This window comes from Chlorocebus sabaeus, chromosome 7 (assembly GCF_047675955.1).
Source record: "Chlorocebus sabaeus isolate Y175 chromosome 7, mChlSab1.0.hap1, whole genome shotgun sequence".
NCBI lineage: Eukaryota > Metazoa > Chordata > Mammalia > Primates > Cercopithecidae > Chlorocebus > Chlorocebus sabaeus.
In genome coordinates, this window is record NC_132910.1 from 21,357,513 (window position 1) to 21,374,714 (window position 17,202).

The window sequence follows — 17,202 nt, forward strand, 5'->3', positions numbered from 1 at the left end:
TGGTGGATTTATATTCAAAGCAATATTAGTTTTAAATGGAGATACTATACATTTTGCAAAGAGAAAGAGAAGTTTAGGAAAAAGTTACATAGGCAATTTGTAATATATACAAAATATAGACCTTTCTACCACTTAAGCCATATGAGGTATATAAAATTATTAATAAAACTTAATATACATACAAATTATACCGGTAAACTCATATGTTATGAGTGTGGGAGAGAGTTAATAAGCAGGGCTTCTCAACTGTTGCTCTTCAGGCTTCAAGCTATGATATAAATGACAAAAAAAAAGCACTAAGAAATGTCCAAGACACGTACTGAGGAGCTTAAATCCTTCACTCAATATTTATGAAGCACATAGTTGGTGCCAACGTAAGCCGAGCCCATTTCAGTGAGCAGTATGGTGGACATAGGGCTGTCTGGTAGTGGCTCTGGCAGTGGTTAGTAAGAAATTAGGGCATGAGAACTCTGCAACTACATCCCTTTTTACAGCTGAGGCCAAGTATGCCCTAGAGATTCAGGAATTGACACCTCTTCAGATTCTACAACATTGACAGACAGGGTTCTAATTATTTTGTAGGAATCCACAGATGCTAAGTTGACTTTTAGTTGAACGCATAATGTTAGGAGAGGCTTTAATGAGAATTCGTGGATTAATGTGTATTTATTCTCTTAGAAAGTCTCTCAAAGCCTTTTTAAAATTAAAAATTGCTCCTTAGTACTGACATATATGCGAGCCTGGTAAAGGTCAGATCATTTATCACGGTTTCCAATTCACAGCAGAGAAAGATGATTGCCTAAAAGGTATGCAAGTTTTGAATTTTTGCAAAATCTATAGGCCAAAAGATATGAAATAAAATATGTCTGCTCTCTTATTGTTGTAATAGTGAGTTAGTCCACTGCTAAGGCTTCCCATAGTGGGCATTTCCCTAGTACTAATGTCTAATCCTTTAATGATAATGGTGCCTTTGTGTTTAGAAAGTTGCTTAACCTCTTCCAGTAGATAATTCTCACCCCCGCAATACCCAGTCTGAGAATATTATGGTTGAAAGGGGAATTACAGAGGGTTCATTTAATAAATTCCAATGACTACACAAAAATCCCCTCTGCTATAATTCAGCCTCTGGTCATCTATCCACTCCTTGAATATCTGCATAGATGGATATTTTCGTTCTTTAAAAAGTTTTTCTTATAGAGTCATTTAATACCTTGATAAATTAGTTTTTACTTCTTCCATCTGAATCCCCTCAAATAAACCTATGACTTTTTCATATAACATGTCCAACCTCTTTCCTATGAAGCCACTCACAACTTTTCTTTCCAGCAAAACATCCTGGTTGCTGTTCCTTCAATTGCCCTTGCCTTTGAAGGACAATCATGTGCTGAAGAATTTGCAGAGGGGATTTTTGTAGCTGTAACTTTTACATTGTTAGTCTTTTCTATATTTTGCATTCTTGCCAATTGAATTAAGATTCACACAAGAAAGCAACAGCAGCTTCTACTGCATAAATTCAGCCAGGATTACAGTTAGTTAGACAATACTGGGAGGTTGTGTGGAGGTCACATAATCAGATTGCCAACCAGAAATAATAATTACCCCTACCTGACACTGCTTGGTTTAGACTTAGCCTACTTACATTCAGATTTAATTAATATATTAATCTCTTATTTTATTCCAGTTACTACTTAAGTGGCTTTCAAATACTTTCAGATTAGTCAGCGAACCTACGTCTCTGAGGACCCCTGAAAATGGGTGGCAGCAAGAAGTCTGATCTACTGAAAGCTACACTTAAAGGATATCCTGAGCCAATGCCTCTGATGCTGCCAAAACCACCATTAATGATGTCAGACACATGATTAGTGCCTTTATACCTTTCATTTCATTGTATTCTCAATTCCAGAGACAATTTCCCTTTAGAGATGAAAATTGAGACTCAGAAAGCCTGATTTGTTCACTTACCACTAATAAAGAGGAAGATTTAAATATCTAAACACAGTCTTATCTGTGAAATCTATAGTTCTTCCTAACTCATTTAGCTTGGAGCTATCCATCCTTGACTTCATATTCCTACTGCCTCATGGTGGCTAGAATTTTAGCAACAGTATAGTCACAGATTCAGGCAACAACCTCCTGGCTTGATCAGAACTATCTGTGGGCCAACACAGATAGATGGGAGCCAAAGATCAAGAAAGCAAAAAGTGCTCACTAGAATCCAGTTCTATACAGGAAAGACGAATCAACATAAGAAATGTATAGCTTCTTTTTGTTGGGTTTTTCTATCAAAGTACTTTCCTGAAGAAAATAATACAAACCTTCCACAAATCCAGAATTGACAGCTTCACCTTGAAATGAACTACAAAGGTTATTTCAAACATATCTAATAACTTGAGAATGTTCAATGAAAATTGTTTATTCTCTTCCTCAGTTACTCAAATTCACTGTTAAAATAATCTGTAAAGAGAGATTGTCCTGAAAAAACTAGCAATTTTTATTTTCTTTGAAGGTAAAACATGACTAAGAGAAGAATATTGCTTCAGTACAGCTGACAATTACTTACTATCTTTAATGTGCACAACACAACATTTAATACTATGAAGTCAACATATTAAACTAAATATTTAAAATACCTTTAGTTATACACCAAGGTATGAAAACTAAGTCTCATGGTTTGCCTACATGTTTGCACATGGATAAGGATCGATCTTAATTTCTGAAAACTCTTTTTTTTTTTAATGTAACTGAAAAAGAATGCTTTTCATACAAAATCCTGGGATATTTTCATATTAAGTCATATTTTTATCTATTGGAGCAAAATTATGTTACAAACAATAGCAACAGAAAGTATTGGGTAGTTGTCCAGTGAACTCCATTATAACAACTTTCAATTGTTCATACAAATTAGCCTTTCTTTTTCTAGAGTGGAGTCCTCTGATCTTCTTATTACTTTCAAAACACAATTCCTTCTTGTTTTTCCAAGTATATTGGGAACTAGCCAAATGTATATTTTTGCACAACAAATATTTATTAATTGCCTATTATGGGGCAATCATTATGCTAGATATCCAACACCTAAGAATTTAAAATGCATCATCCTTGCCCTAATGGAGCTTAGAAGCCAATGAGGAAGAGAATGTTTCAGTAAAATAATTTTCCCCAATATTATATTTTTAAAAATTTAAACCTTCAAATGAGTAAGAATAATACAATGAGCAGTTTATTCCGTTTTCTAGATTGTTAGTATTCTGCCACTATTTAAATCCTTCTCTTTTCATTGAGAAATGAATTTTGTGGGTCACTACTAGAATTTAAGAGATATAAATTAGAATAGAATGAAAGACATGTAAAAAACTGGATTAGAACATACCTGAAAAAATTGAAAATTTCAGTATGTTCCTCATGTAAACAATGTAAAAATTATTTTATTAAATCCTTGTCTTAGTTGTGTGGGTGTGTGTGTGTGTGCAGACTGAGTTATGACATATAATGCATTTTTTACTGTGGCTTTTATTTTTAAAACTTTGAAAGCCACTTTAAGGATCATTATAGCATTGCTGTGGAAGATAGCTTGAAGAGGAAAATACTGGCGGCAGGGACTCTATGTAAGAGGCTACTATAACACTCTAGGAGAGAATGAGAAACCAAACTAAGGAAAAGACAAAGAAGATGGAAGAGATTTATTCCAGAGAATTATAAGAAGGAAAAAGTTAATGACTATTTGATGTGGAAGAGAAGGCACAAGAAAAAAATAGGATGAGTCTTAGATTGATTGCTTGGATAACTGAGTGATTGATGATCATCAGCTGAGAGATTACATAAAAGTGAGGAGCATATTAAGAGGGAAAAATAGTAAGCTAGGTTTTGAATAGGTTGGGTTTGATGCTTTGATGCTTATTCAGTTGGATGCAAGACTGTGGGTAATTAGAGAAGAGTTTTAGCTGAAGGCAGAGATTAAGGAGTCAGAAGTAGATTATATTACAAGAGAAAGTGAAGAGTAAGAAAACAAATTGTCAAGTATAATAAACCAAAGAAAAAGAATCAGAAAATAAGACCTATGGTTGCTACTAAAAGAAAAAGAACATGAAAAATTGGCTTCAAGAATCCAAGGAAGAGAAAAATAGATTTCTAGATGGGAATAGTCACAGTTAAATGTCAAAAGAATTGAAGTAACACAAGGACAGAAAATCACATATGGTTTTCACAATTCAGTGGCAATTGCCAACCTCCATTAGAGCAATTTCAGATAAAAGAAATTGAAGTAAAATACATTGAAAGATAGGTTTTAGGCAAGGAAATGGATAATACACACACACACACACACACACACACACACACACACACATCTGTCATCCCCAGCCCTGGGGAAATGTACTGTGAGCCCCAAATTGGTCAAAATAGAAAACAATATACAATAACATACCAGGTTTGATATGTTAAGTTTCTGATTCAGGCAGTTTTCTTTAAATCATTGAGATAAGATTAAACGTTAAGTTAGAGGTAAAGGAAGTTTAATGTTTCTCTGACTTTGTGCTGATTTTTCTCACCTCCTGTTACAGTGACAGTATAAGGCACTAGTTATAAATGTGGGTTTTAGAACCAAATGGCTGGTGCTCAATTCAGTATCTGCCAGAGACTAGTTATAATACCCAAACTGATTACTAATATTCTCGCTTCTCAGTCTCAGGATGGGATGGTGTTGATCATAGTACTTTCCTCTTAAAGTGGTTTGGGGTATTTAATTATATTATATATATAAAGCATTTAAATTTGTGCTTCAGCACTTGAAGTTCTCAAAAAAACTTAGCTGTTATTATTTTTCTGAGTTCCCTTGAGAACTGATTTCTAGAAAAAATAAAAAGAAGAAAAGGGACTTTGATGCACTACTACTACAATCTGGACTATATAACCTCTTTTGAAGTAGAACTCAATAATAGAATATTTTTGAAAGCTCTCAAATGAGTTAAAGCTCAAATTTTATGACTCTTGAAAATGGCATATACAATATGCATGCATATTTAAGGTAATTCTTGAATGTTTTGTGGGCTCTAGTTTCTAGTCCAGCACTTAATGATGATACCCTTTCTGTTGCAAGTGAATTTTCAGTTGAGAAACAGAGTATAGTGTTCCATAAGGTAAACAAGATGCTGTGGTGCTCCAAAAATACAATTCACTCATCTATGAAGCTCTAATCCTGATAATAAAATGAAGAAGCTGAACGCAGAACCATGCAAAAGATTTTAATCCCATCTTTAACGATTTTTAGATTTTTTATTTTCTTAAGATTCCAGCACTATCAAATATGCTTTGCAATAGATTGTTATCAATACCAGTAAAATGCTTGGAGGTATTTTAAATTGTGGGAAGTGAAGGAAAAAAATTGTGAGAGTAGACAATGGAACAACAACATGTAAAGTGATAAGCTTCAAATATACGAGACACAAAATTTGGAGAAAAAAACCACAGAAGATTTTGGTATTTGGTAGTTTCTATGAAACTAGACATTGGTTATTCCCCAATTTCAACATATTGTGATAGTTGATGAGTAATAACTGATCCTATGGGAGAAGACTTTAAGCCACAGATTTCTCCACTCCATTATACCTTCGAGTATATAAAACAGCTGCAATATTCCAGGGCCAGACACTCTCCCTTTCTAACAGCGTCGGAGACAAAGAACTGACTGAAACGTTTGAGGTAAGAAAGATCTTAAATATCATTGTAAACTAAGATTGTATATCTATTTTGTAAATATAGATATGTAACATCTCTCCATATATTTTTCTTTAAATCATAAAAATTTAGATTATTGAGACTGTCATGTAATGGTTACTTGAATTTGTAAACTTAGTAATTAGAAAATCATTTTTAGTATTCTGTTTGCAAAACTTTTTTTTAAAATCACTATCTTGTTGTAGTAAATATTTATTTTAGAGTGACCATAAACGAATTTGTAGGAGCAGTGCGCTGGTTGGGGAGAGTGCAGACAGAGTGAGACAACAGAGCCTTAGGTTTATTTTTAACTTTGTGGCCATCAGGTCAGCAAAGAGAGGGAACATGCACCGCCAGAGATTCTCTAACGTCTGAGCAAGAGCCAATTTCTTTGGCCTCCTCTTTTATCTTTAAAATATATGCAATACTTACATTCCATTCCATAATATTTTATGTTGATTTTAATATAAAAGTCATTTGTCTTTCCCATAAATTCTTGAATAAAATTAATTTTCTAGGAAGATGCTTCTAATTTATCTGGGGTATCATTTATTCTATAGCACACAGCAATAAACTGCCATGGGTATCATGACTTGATAAGTATAAAAACAAAAGGAGATAGCTGGTAATTATGCTATGTCCTGACTCTAAGATATGATCTGGAAGAGTCTGTGTTATGGTTTATTTACTTCTTTGCTTAATGTAGTTTTAAATAATTCTTGAAACCCATTGAAAGAAATTGTAAAGGCCCTGCTTGAATTCTATCCTCTCCAAAACTATTTCCTCAACCTGTCTCTTTCTTCTTCTAAATACTCCCAATATTTTGCAATTTCTACATATGGTATATATCACACTTTGTATTGCATTATAGAAATATCTGTAACTGCCTTCCATGTGGAAGTCTCATATGGAAGAAATTATGCTTTCTCATTGTATCCTTGAAAGCACCCACCACAATGCTTTGCACATAGAAAGTAGACTATGTATATGTATATGTGTGTGTGTGTCTGTGAGAATGTGTGAGTGTATGCATGTGAGTGTTTGTGTAATTTTTTACTCTTGATTTCCTACATTAACAATCTGCATGTAAAAGTCTGAACTTGACTGGAATTTTACATTCTTGTCTTCTCAAAATTATTACATTATCTGGTACTTTTTTGAATTTGAATTCAAATTTTGATTAATATCAGAAAATAAAGGCAGAGATCAAAACGTTGCTACATCTTTTACACTGTGTTCTTTTGTCTCATAGATATACAGGAAACATCAAAAGGTGATAAAATTTCCCTAGAATCTCCACTATCTCAAAGGTACTTCAAAATGATAATGACATTAAAAATTGACATTTTCCTCAATGTAAAATATTAAATAATCTTTAGAAAACTTTGTAATGTATTTACCTATAACAATGTAACAGTGAGCTTAAAGGATCCATAAACCAGGGACTTTCCAAACTGATATTACAGGTAAACTTCAGAGATACTGCAGGTTCAGTTCTTAACCACCACCATAGAATGAGTATCACAGTTAGGCAGGTCAAATGAATTTCTTGGATTCCCAAAGTACATAAAAGTTATGATTACACTATAGCATTATATGTTAAGTGTAATAGCAGTATGTCTAGAAAAACAACATAAAAATCTTAATTAAAACATACTTTATTGCTCAAAAGTACTAACAATTATCTCAGTCTTCACTGAGTCATAATCTTTTTGCTGGTGGAGGGTCTTGCCTTGATATTGATGGCTACTGACTGATCAGGGTGATGATTCCTGATGGCTAAGGTGGCTGTGGCAATTTCTTAAAATAAGTCAACAACGAAGTTTGACACACGGATTGACTCTTCCTTTCACAAAAGATTTCTCAGTAGCATGCGATGCTGTAGCATTTTGGAGCACATGAAGCATTTTGCCCACAATATTTCTTTCAAAATTGGACTCAACCCTTGAAAACCCTGCCACTGCTTTATCCATTAAGTTTATGTTTTTAAATCATTTACTGTCATTTGAAAAATATTTCACAGCATCTCCACCAGGAGTAGATTCGATCTCAAGAAACCACTTCCTTTGCTCATCCATAAGAAGCAATTTTTCATTCACTCAAGTTTTACCATTATATTGAAGCAATTAAGTCACATGTTCAAGCTTCACTTCTAGTTCTCTTGCTATTTCCACCACATCTGCACATTACTTCCTTCACTGAAGTCTTGAATCCCTCAAAGTCATCCACAAGAGTTGGAATCAACTTCTCCCAAACTCCTGGAATGTTGATATTTTGGCCTCCTCCTATGAATCACAAATGGTCTTAATGGCCTCTGGAGTGGTGAATATTTTACAGAAGGTTTTTAATTTACTTTGCCCAGGTCCATCGAAGAAATCATTATCTGTGCCAGCTATAGTCTAACAAAATGTATTTATTCAATAATGAAACCTGAAAGTCAAATTTACTCTTTGATCCATGGGCTGCAGAATGGATGTTGTGTTACCAGGCATGAAAATGACATTAATCTCTTTGAACATCTGCTTCAGAGTTCTTGGGGGCTCAGAGATGCATTTTCAATGAACAGCAATATTTTGAAAAAAATATTTTTTCCTAAGAAGTGAGCTGAAAACATTTAGTAAACCATGCTCTGCTAGCTGTACTGTCATCTAGGCTTTGTTGTTCCATCCATACAGCACAGGAAGAGTAGATTTAGTTTAATTCTCAATGGCACTAGGATTTTTGAAATGATAAATGAGCATTGGCTTCAATTTAGGAAACCAGCTATATCCCTTAAAAAGAGGCAGCCTGTCCTTTGAAGCTTTGAAGCCAGGCATTGTTTTCTTCTCTTTAGCTGTGAAAGTTCTGGATGACATCTTTCCAAAATAAGACTGTTTCATCCACAATAAAAATCTATTACTTATTGTAGACACCTTCATCAGTGTTCTTAGATTTTCTGGATAACACTGCAGCCTTTATATCAACACTTGCTGCTTTATCTTGCACTTTCATGTTATAGCCAATCTCTGCTGGCTTCTGACTTTTCTTCTGCAGTTTCTTCACATCTCTAGGGCTTTGTATAATTAAAGAGCATAGGGACCTTGTTCTAGATTAGGCTTCTGCTTAAGAAAATGTCGCTTTCTTGTCATTCCTGCATTCATTGTAGTAGCACTTTTAACGTCCTTCTAAACTTTTCCTTTGCATTCACAACTTGGCTAACTAGTTGTTGCAAGATCCTCCCTTTCATTTTATCTTGGCTTTTGACATTCCTTCTTCACTAAATCGTTTTACCTTTTGATGTAAAGTAGGAGACATGTGACTCTTCCTTTCATTAGAACACTTAGAGGGTATTGTAGGATTATTAACTGGTCCAAATTTAATATTCTCATATCTCAGGAAATAGAAAAGCCTGAGGAGAGGAAGAGATAACTGGGGGCATGGCCAGTGAGTGAAGCAATCAAAACATTCACAACATTTGTCAAATAAGTTTGCCACTTATTTTTCCCATAACAGTCCCAAATAATTGGATCAAAGTAACACCACCAAAGATCACTCATCACAGATCACCATAAAAGATATAATAACATCTTATTACATATTTATAATATCTTATAGATAGTAAAATATAATATTGAAAACTACAAAATATTGCTAAGATTACAAAAATATGACACAGAGACACGCAATGAGCACGTGCTGTTGGGAAAATGGTGCTGATAGACTTGCTCAATGCCGGATTGCCACAAATTGCCATTCAATTTGTAAAAAACAAGATATGTATAAAGTGCAATAAAATGAGGTGTTCCTGTACATACACAACACCTAGAATAACATCTCATACTTAATCAGTTATCAAGAAAAACTTTATAAACTAATAAATTAACAAATATGAGGCAAACTTCAAGAAAAGTCCCATAGCCAATCCACATTTTCAACTTAATTGCCTTTCCCAGAACCCCCCACATGTTCTCTAGCATATATGGCATTCACACCATGACAAAGAAGAGGATTAATGCCTAATGATACCATCCAATACAGAAAATTTCCCATTATTATTTGAAATCCGGTAATATGCACATTTATTGTATTAATCACAAATATTTATAAATGCAAATGTTCTATGTTTCATTGTGTACTCCATTATAAAATTATTGAATAAATCTTTAATTTAGCTCAGTTTTCTCAAATATAATATTAATGATATTGTAATTGATACATTTTAACAGTGTGTGATATGATGAGGAATCTACAGTGAAAATTAAAATACAATAAAATGCTTTGGAAAAGTCCTTTATTATTTATTAAATAATAAAACTTGAAAGTCAAAATTACTCTTTGATACATGGACTGCAGGATGGATTTTGTATTAGCAGGCATGAAAACAGATCCTTCTTCACATCATGGACTTTTTGGGGTTGCCTGGAACCAGTGCAAATAAATCTGTCACCTACATTACTTTCATGGACATTAGTATAAGGAATGTTGAACTTTCTGAGATCACTAAATTCAAACTTACTTCTTACTTCCAAACTAACATTCTTACTTCCAAAACTAACATTCTTTGTATAAACCAATGCATTATTTCTTCCAGAAACTATGTACTTTACAAGTACATAGAAGTATTATTCTTTTATTTTTTTATTTTAAATTCAGGGATACATGTGTAGGTTTGTTACGTAGGAATTATTATTCTTAAATAATATGTGAATGCTTATTTTTAAAGCAACCGGTGTAATGTAGTTATGAAATTACAAAGCTCCTTTTATTTGACTTTTAAAAAGTTCTTTATATTAACAAATAGATTGATTCCCTACGATTGTAAGTGACTTGCTCAAACTCAAAGAGCTATTTGTCGAATAATTCGTACTTTAACTGGATCTTTTGAATTCATAGTCTTTTTGCTGACTTCTAGGATATTTATGAATAAAATGAAAGTTATTCTTATTTTTTATTTTATTTACTCTATTTTGCAGATGAAGAAAGTTCTCCTTCTGATCACAGCCATCCTGGCAGTGGCTGTTGGTTTCCCAGTAAGTATCGATTTCTACATTCCAAAATATTTATGTATAACCATGTACCGCATATTTCCGTCAACCAGGAACCATATATACAAGGATGGTCCTATAAGATTATAACAGAGCTACCAAGTACAGTGGCTTATGCCTGTATTCCCTGTAATTTGGGAGGTCAAGGCAGAAGAATCACTTGAGCCCACAAGTTCAAAAGCAGCCTGGGTAACATAGCAATTCTACCTCTCTTTAAAAAAAAGAAAAGAAAAGAAAAAAAAATCATGATGAAGCTGAAAAACTCCTACCACCTAATGATACCGTAGCCATCATTATGTCATAGGGCAATGCATTAGTCATGTGTTCATGTGTTTGTGATGATACTGGTGTAAACAAACCTACCCTCTGTCAGTCACATAAGAGTAGAGCACAAAAAATCATGCACAGTTCATAATACAATAATAAACAACTATGTTACTGGTTTGTGTATTTATTGTACTATGCTTTTATCATTATTTTAGAATTTACTCCTTCTACTATTTTTTTTAACATTAACTGTAAAACAGCCTCAGACACGTCCTTCAGGAGGTATTCATAAGAAAGCATTATTATCATAGGAGATGATAGTTCCACGTGTCTAACTGCCCCTGAAGACCTTCCAGTAGGACAAGATGGGGAGGTGGAAAGCAGTGATATTGATGACCCTGACCCTGTGGAAGCCTAGGCAAATGTATATGTTTGTGTCTCAGTTTTAAACAAAATAGTTTAAAAGTAAAAAAGAAAAAGCATATAGAGTAAGGATATAAAGAGTGAAAGTATTTTTGTACAGCTGTAAAATGTGTTTGTTTTAAGCTAAGTGTTATTACAAAAGAGTTAAAGTAAAATAGTTATAGTAAGCTAAGGTTAATTTATTATCAAAGGAACAAAAATACATTTTTATAAGGTTAGTCTAGCATAAGTGTACAGTGTTTACAAATCCGCAGGAGTAAACAGTAATGTCCTAGGCCTTCATATACAATAACTCACTTACTAACTCACACAGAGCAACTTCCAGTCCTGAAAGTTTTATTTATGGCACGTAACCTATATAAGTGTATAGGTATAAAGTGTACCATTTTCAATCTTTTATGCTATATTTTTTACTGTACCTTTTCTATGTTTAGATATGTCTTAGATATTTTTAGATACATGAATACTTACCATTGTGTTACAACTGCCTACAGTATTCAGGATAGTAATAAGCCATACAGTTTTGTAGGCTAGGAGCGAGAGACTATACTATCTAACCTAGGTATGTAGTAGGCTATACCATCTAGTTTTGTGTAAGTGCACTCTATGATGTTTGCATGATGAAATCATTGAACTACCCATTTCTCAGAACTTACCTCTGCTGTTAGGCAATGCATGACTGTATATTTTGTCTTGATTCATGAATCTTCAGGGTTTTTTCTCCTTCACATGCTGTATTCTGTAAGAATACCTAACACACATGCCCTTTTATCATTACACTCCAGAAAATATTATAAACCATATACCATTCAGTGCATAATTCAGTTCCACATATCTTTGGTATCGTGGTGAATCTGAGCCATTTGAGAATACATATTAAGACTTTTCACGAAAATCATTTCTACATTTTCTAGACAAATTCTGGGTATTTTAAAAAAATGGTTATTATGAAACAATATTAGGTAATAGATTGTCAAATTATTTCCCTCATGCATATGTATATATTTATTTGTGTGTTTTCATGAGCATGAGTTTAATTAACTTCACTGTTTGACCATTAGGTCTCTCAAGACCAGGAACGAGAAAAAAGAAGTGTAAGTTACCTTTTCTCTTTTTTACATGTAAGTTTTATGTGTGAAATATTCATAACTGTTGTTAAAGATATTGATTTACCTAAACCTCCCAAACTGTGGAGAGATTCATAAAGAGATTTTGGTATTAGCACTCAACAGAGGTTTAGACTTCAGGGATTTGAGCTCTGCCCATAGAAAGGAAATTATCTCCATATCTCATATCACGGTAAGAATTGGATTGAAATCCAAATCATTCTGTGACGATTTGGGTTACAATATTTTTTTCTAGATTTATCTAGCCTAATAACTCAGGCCTCCATAAGCTAAGGCAGAGGCCTTAGCTCTATGAAACTCATTTCAAAAAAAGTAAAAAATGAAACCTGAGCATTAAGAGATGTGGGCCGGCTTTGATGATCCTCCCAGTGGCAAATTCGCTCATGGATTATTTGAGTCTAAACAGTTAACTAAAATTGTTTAATAAAAAGAAAATAAAATTCAAAGAGGGAAAGCCTTATTTAAAGATTTGTTTTTATTTATGGAAATCCTATTATCTGGAAAGCATGATTTTATTGCAAAAACTACAGAGAGCTAAGAATACAAAAACTAATAGAGATACAGACAGATAATTGAGAGAGAAAGCAGGAAGAAGGAACTGAGATACTGAAAGAGAGAGGTTGTTTCCCACATGTGGTTTGGGTAAAGAACTTGTATGAAGGCAAAGGGAGAAATTTTATGGTACTGCAACACCACATTCATCTTGGCCTTGTAGGTAAAGAAGTAATTGCCAGAAAAATTTGCCTTTATTTTGTGGCAAGATACAAGGTGGAAAGATACAAGAACATACCTCTCTAAATAATTTTTTAAATGATGCAAATTAATAAACTCCCTGTCCATAGTACACACAGAAAGGATAAAGGATTTTAGAGCTTCTAAAGCCTCTTCCTAAAAATAAAGGCCCATTATTTAAAAAAACAAAGCTGTTCAATTTCTCTTCTTTATAAAAAGTAAAATAAACCCTTTAACTTCTTTCTTTCAACAGGTCAGTGACAGCGATGAATTTTTTTCAGGATTTCTTGCGTTCCCTTACCCATATCCATTTCGCCCATTTCCACCAATTCCATATCCAAGATTTCCAAGGTTTGGACGTAGTTTTCCTGTTCCAATACCTGAATCTGGCCCTACAACTCCCCTTCCTAGTGAAAGTAAACAAGAATGAGAAGTCACAATAAAATTGAAGATGAAATATGTGGTAAGTACACATAGTTACAATCATAGTTTAAGTTTGCAGATTGGAATCCATAATTTCAAGGAAAAAGAAATGTTAACTATGTCCCCAGTTGGCCCCTTTAAGTTTCAATTCGTTTTAATGTTTTTCTCTGGTAGATATCATAACGTGTGTCCACTCAGATACACATATGTGCCCTTCCATGATCTAATCAGCACAGCACTTTCAATCCTTTCTTTGTTGTGATGTAACAGAAACAATCCCTATGTTATTAAAATATTGTTTACAAAGTGTTTGTAACTTTTTATACTATTGTCAATAACTGCATTTTGGACTGAATCAGAGTAACCAAGGTGGAGATCATAGTAGATGAATTTATGGGCCTAGAGTTTAAAGTAGACTTCAGCTTAGTCCTTAGAGAACCATGTAATTTTTCTAATACTAAAATTCCAAACTTAGCTTCCGAATGTCACATTATAGTAAAAAATTTTAAAGGCTTCATGCTTCACCTATAACAGTGACCCCTGTCATTTCATCACATCAAAAACAAAGTGGATGATGTGTCAATTACTAGATAAATTGAGGAAATATAGTCTATACCATAGACTATAGATCTAATCTACTATAATAATTTAAAATTTAATATATATAAAATAGTCTTATCTAAGATTAAATTAGAACCCAGAGGACTGTTCTAGGAAACAAAATATTTCAGATAATACTTACCACTAAAGACCTTTGCTCTCTTTTTACATCTACTCAGTGTTCTCGAGCAGATGATTTCCCAGTCCTTGAACTAGATATATTTTTAAGCCAATAGTTGCCATTAAAATGCAGAAAATGTACATGTTTCCAAAAAAAAAAAAACCCATTGCAATTAATAACCGTATGTCTGTTATTTATTTCAGGTCACCTAAAATTAAATGTGAGCCACTTCTTTGAAGAATCAAAATTCCTGTTAATGAAAGAATAACAAATGTAATTGAAATAGCACACAGCATTCTCTATTCAATATCTTTAGTGATCTTCTTTAATAAACATGAAAGCAAAGGTCTTGGTTTCTTAATTTCCACAAATTCCATGATAAGTACTTGATTTGTTTTCAATCTTCAGCAATATCTTGAAGAAGGAAGAGGTGGCAGATGGTGACAATAACAAACTGTCCTACAGCATTTGACAAAAGTCATCCAACAAGATTCTACTTGCACAATAAGCCTTTCAGTGGGTCACAATGACTACCTTTGTCTCCACAAGCTGATTATCAGGAAATTAGAAAAATTCTCTTTGAATAAAGATTGTGTTTCTTCACCTTAAGTTTAAATTGTTCATAGCTGAGACCCTTAGCATCAACAATGGAAATTCTGCTACCATTCATCCATAACTGGCTACAAATCAAAGTCAGCCTAATGAGCCACTTGGCACTTGACTAGGGAAATGGCTGACTCCCTTGGTCACTTTCAGGGATTACAGGTACCTCAAACATTTAAATATTTCTTGGTATTAAAGTCAGTGATCCCAATTAAAATATGGGAAAGACAACAAGACAACCAAACAGTCGTCAATACAATTTGGTAAATTAATTTTATAGGCATTGTTTCCTAACTTTACAGCTGACAGATTGGAGGCAACTGCATGACCAGGGAGAGACAGTCATGGGAAAATAAGACAGAGGGGCAGAGAGAACAAAGGCAATCAGAGCCCTGAAGAGGGACCAAAGACAAATGGTTGCTCTGAAATGTGGAAGACTCAGCTCTGCAAGTAATCTACTGTGCCACTAATCTACTATCTAATCTAATCTATCCCAGTTTTTTGTTTCATTAAAAGTCCTTGACATCTCGTCTTAACTCTCAGAGCTTTTATTTCATCTGCCTCATTTTGTTTCATAACAACTTTCTGAAGAAAAAACAACTCTGTCATCTACTTTAACTGCTAGATTTGTTTCTATTAAAATTAATTAACTATTTTCCCCACCCAGTGAATTTGGGCATTATTCTTGAATACTATAGGTAATTATAAAACAACAGGGAATATTTGTGTATTTACACATAGAAAATTACAGTAAAATATGGTATAAAAGATTTTTAAAATGGTACAACTATATAGGGTACTTACCATGAGTGGAACCTAGAGACCTGGAATTTGCTCTGGGTGAGTCAGTAAGTGAGTGGTGATTAAATGTGAAGGCCCAGGACATAAATGTACACTACTGTGAACCTTATAAATACTGCAAACTTAGGCTACACTAAATTCATGAAAACATATTTTTCTTTCTTCAATAATGAATTAAGGTATGAAAATATCTTTAGAGTGTAAAGATATAACAAAAGATACAAATACATCTTTATTCTTTATATCCTTATTCGATAAGTTTTTTCTACTGTTAAATACTTTTTTTACTTTTAAACTTTTTTGTTTAAAACCAAGACACAAACATACATATTAGCCTATGCCTACACAGGGCCAGGATTATCAAGACATTCCTAGTAACAAGAGTTTTTCAGCTCCATTATAACCTTATGAGATCACCATCATAGATAGTTAGGCATTGACCAAAACATTGTTATACAGCACATGACTATACTTACTTTTTGTCAATTGTTGTGCTAAATACCAGAGATTTGGGGAAAATATTGTTGTGCTAAATACTGGAGATTAAGAAAAAAGATTCTCTTTAATGATCTTACAGGTTAGATAGGGGAGATAAACATATACAAAATTTCAAGAAATGTAATAAATGCTCCAAAAAAGTACAGAGCTTTTTGTTTTAAAGCAGAGGAGAAACTAGCTCTGCCTACACAAATTAGGAAAGGTCCCACAGGTGACTTTGAGTTGAACTTTAATGGATAAATAGGTTACTGACAGGGAAACAGGCACAAATTCGATACTCAATAGACATTTACTAGATAAGCTCTACACTCAAATTGATATTTTTGTTTGTCGCTTTTGTTTTCTTTTTGTTTTATATTTTATTGAAAATGGGTATTTTTAATGATGTTTATTTCCATTAGACAAAGATAAAAGAGCAAAAGATGGGAGTAAAATACTTTAAAACATATTTCTAATAAATATATAAAGTTCTATTAATCTTAGGAACAACCTCTAACCTGAGAAGCAAAAGATAAACATCTTAATAATATTCTTGTTCACTAAATAACATTTCTATCAATTTTTCACGCAGATACAGAGTAAAGATAACCTCATGAGTTATTTCCTTATGAAAACAGCTAATATATCTAGGAAACAGTATTTATTTAGGATTCTATGTCAATTCAATAATGCCCGGGCAGAGTTGAAACTCTGGCCAAAGCCATGGGCATCAAACCAAGGTAGCTGAAGGACACTAACAGCAATACAGCAAGGCAAACAGCAAGGCATGGACCACCTATTGGATCCTCCCCACAATTGCTTAAGGAAGCATCTACTTTCCCCTCAAGTATCCGAGACTTTAGCACGGGAATGAAATAAGAGCAGAGAGACACAC

The 17,202-nt window shown here is 33.5% G+C and overlaps 1 protein-coding gene across 1 annotated transcript; it reads left to right on the top strand.

The window, feature by feature from the left end:
* The first annotated feature begins 5,623 nt into the window (after positions 1-5,623).
* FDCSP (follicular dendritic cell secreted protein) lies at positions 5,624-14,982 on the top strand. Its single transcript, XM_007998778.3, has 5 exons — positions 5,624-5,694; positions 10,662-10,718; positions 12,485-12,517; positions 13,536-13,745; positions 14,630-14,982. The coding sequence occupies exons 2-4, from the start codon at positions 10,662-10,664 to the stop codon at positions 13,710-13,712; spliced, it is 267 nt and encodes an 88-aa protein (XP_007996969.3). The 5' UTR covers positions 5,624-5,694; the 3' UTR covers positions 13,713-13,745; positions 14,630-14,982.
* Positions 14,983-17,202: the final 2,220 nt, after the last annotated feature.

Excerpts from the sequence above, each read along its gene's own strand:
- FDCSP (XM_007998778.3), top strand. The coding sequence starts at position 10,662 with ATGAAGAAAGTTCTCCTTCTGATCACAGCCATCCTGGCAGTGGCTGTT. Across the intron at positions 10,719-12,484 it reads CAGTGGCTGTTGGTTTCCCA|GTCTCTCAAGACCAGGAACG; the intron begins GTAAGTATCGAT and ends TTTGACCATTAG. Across the intron at positions 12,518-13,535 it reads AGGAACGAGAAAAAAGAAGT|GTCAGTGACAGCGATGAATT; the intron begins GTAAGTTACCTT and ends TTCTTTCAACAG.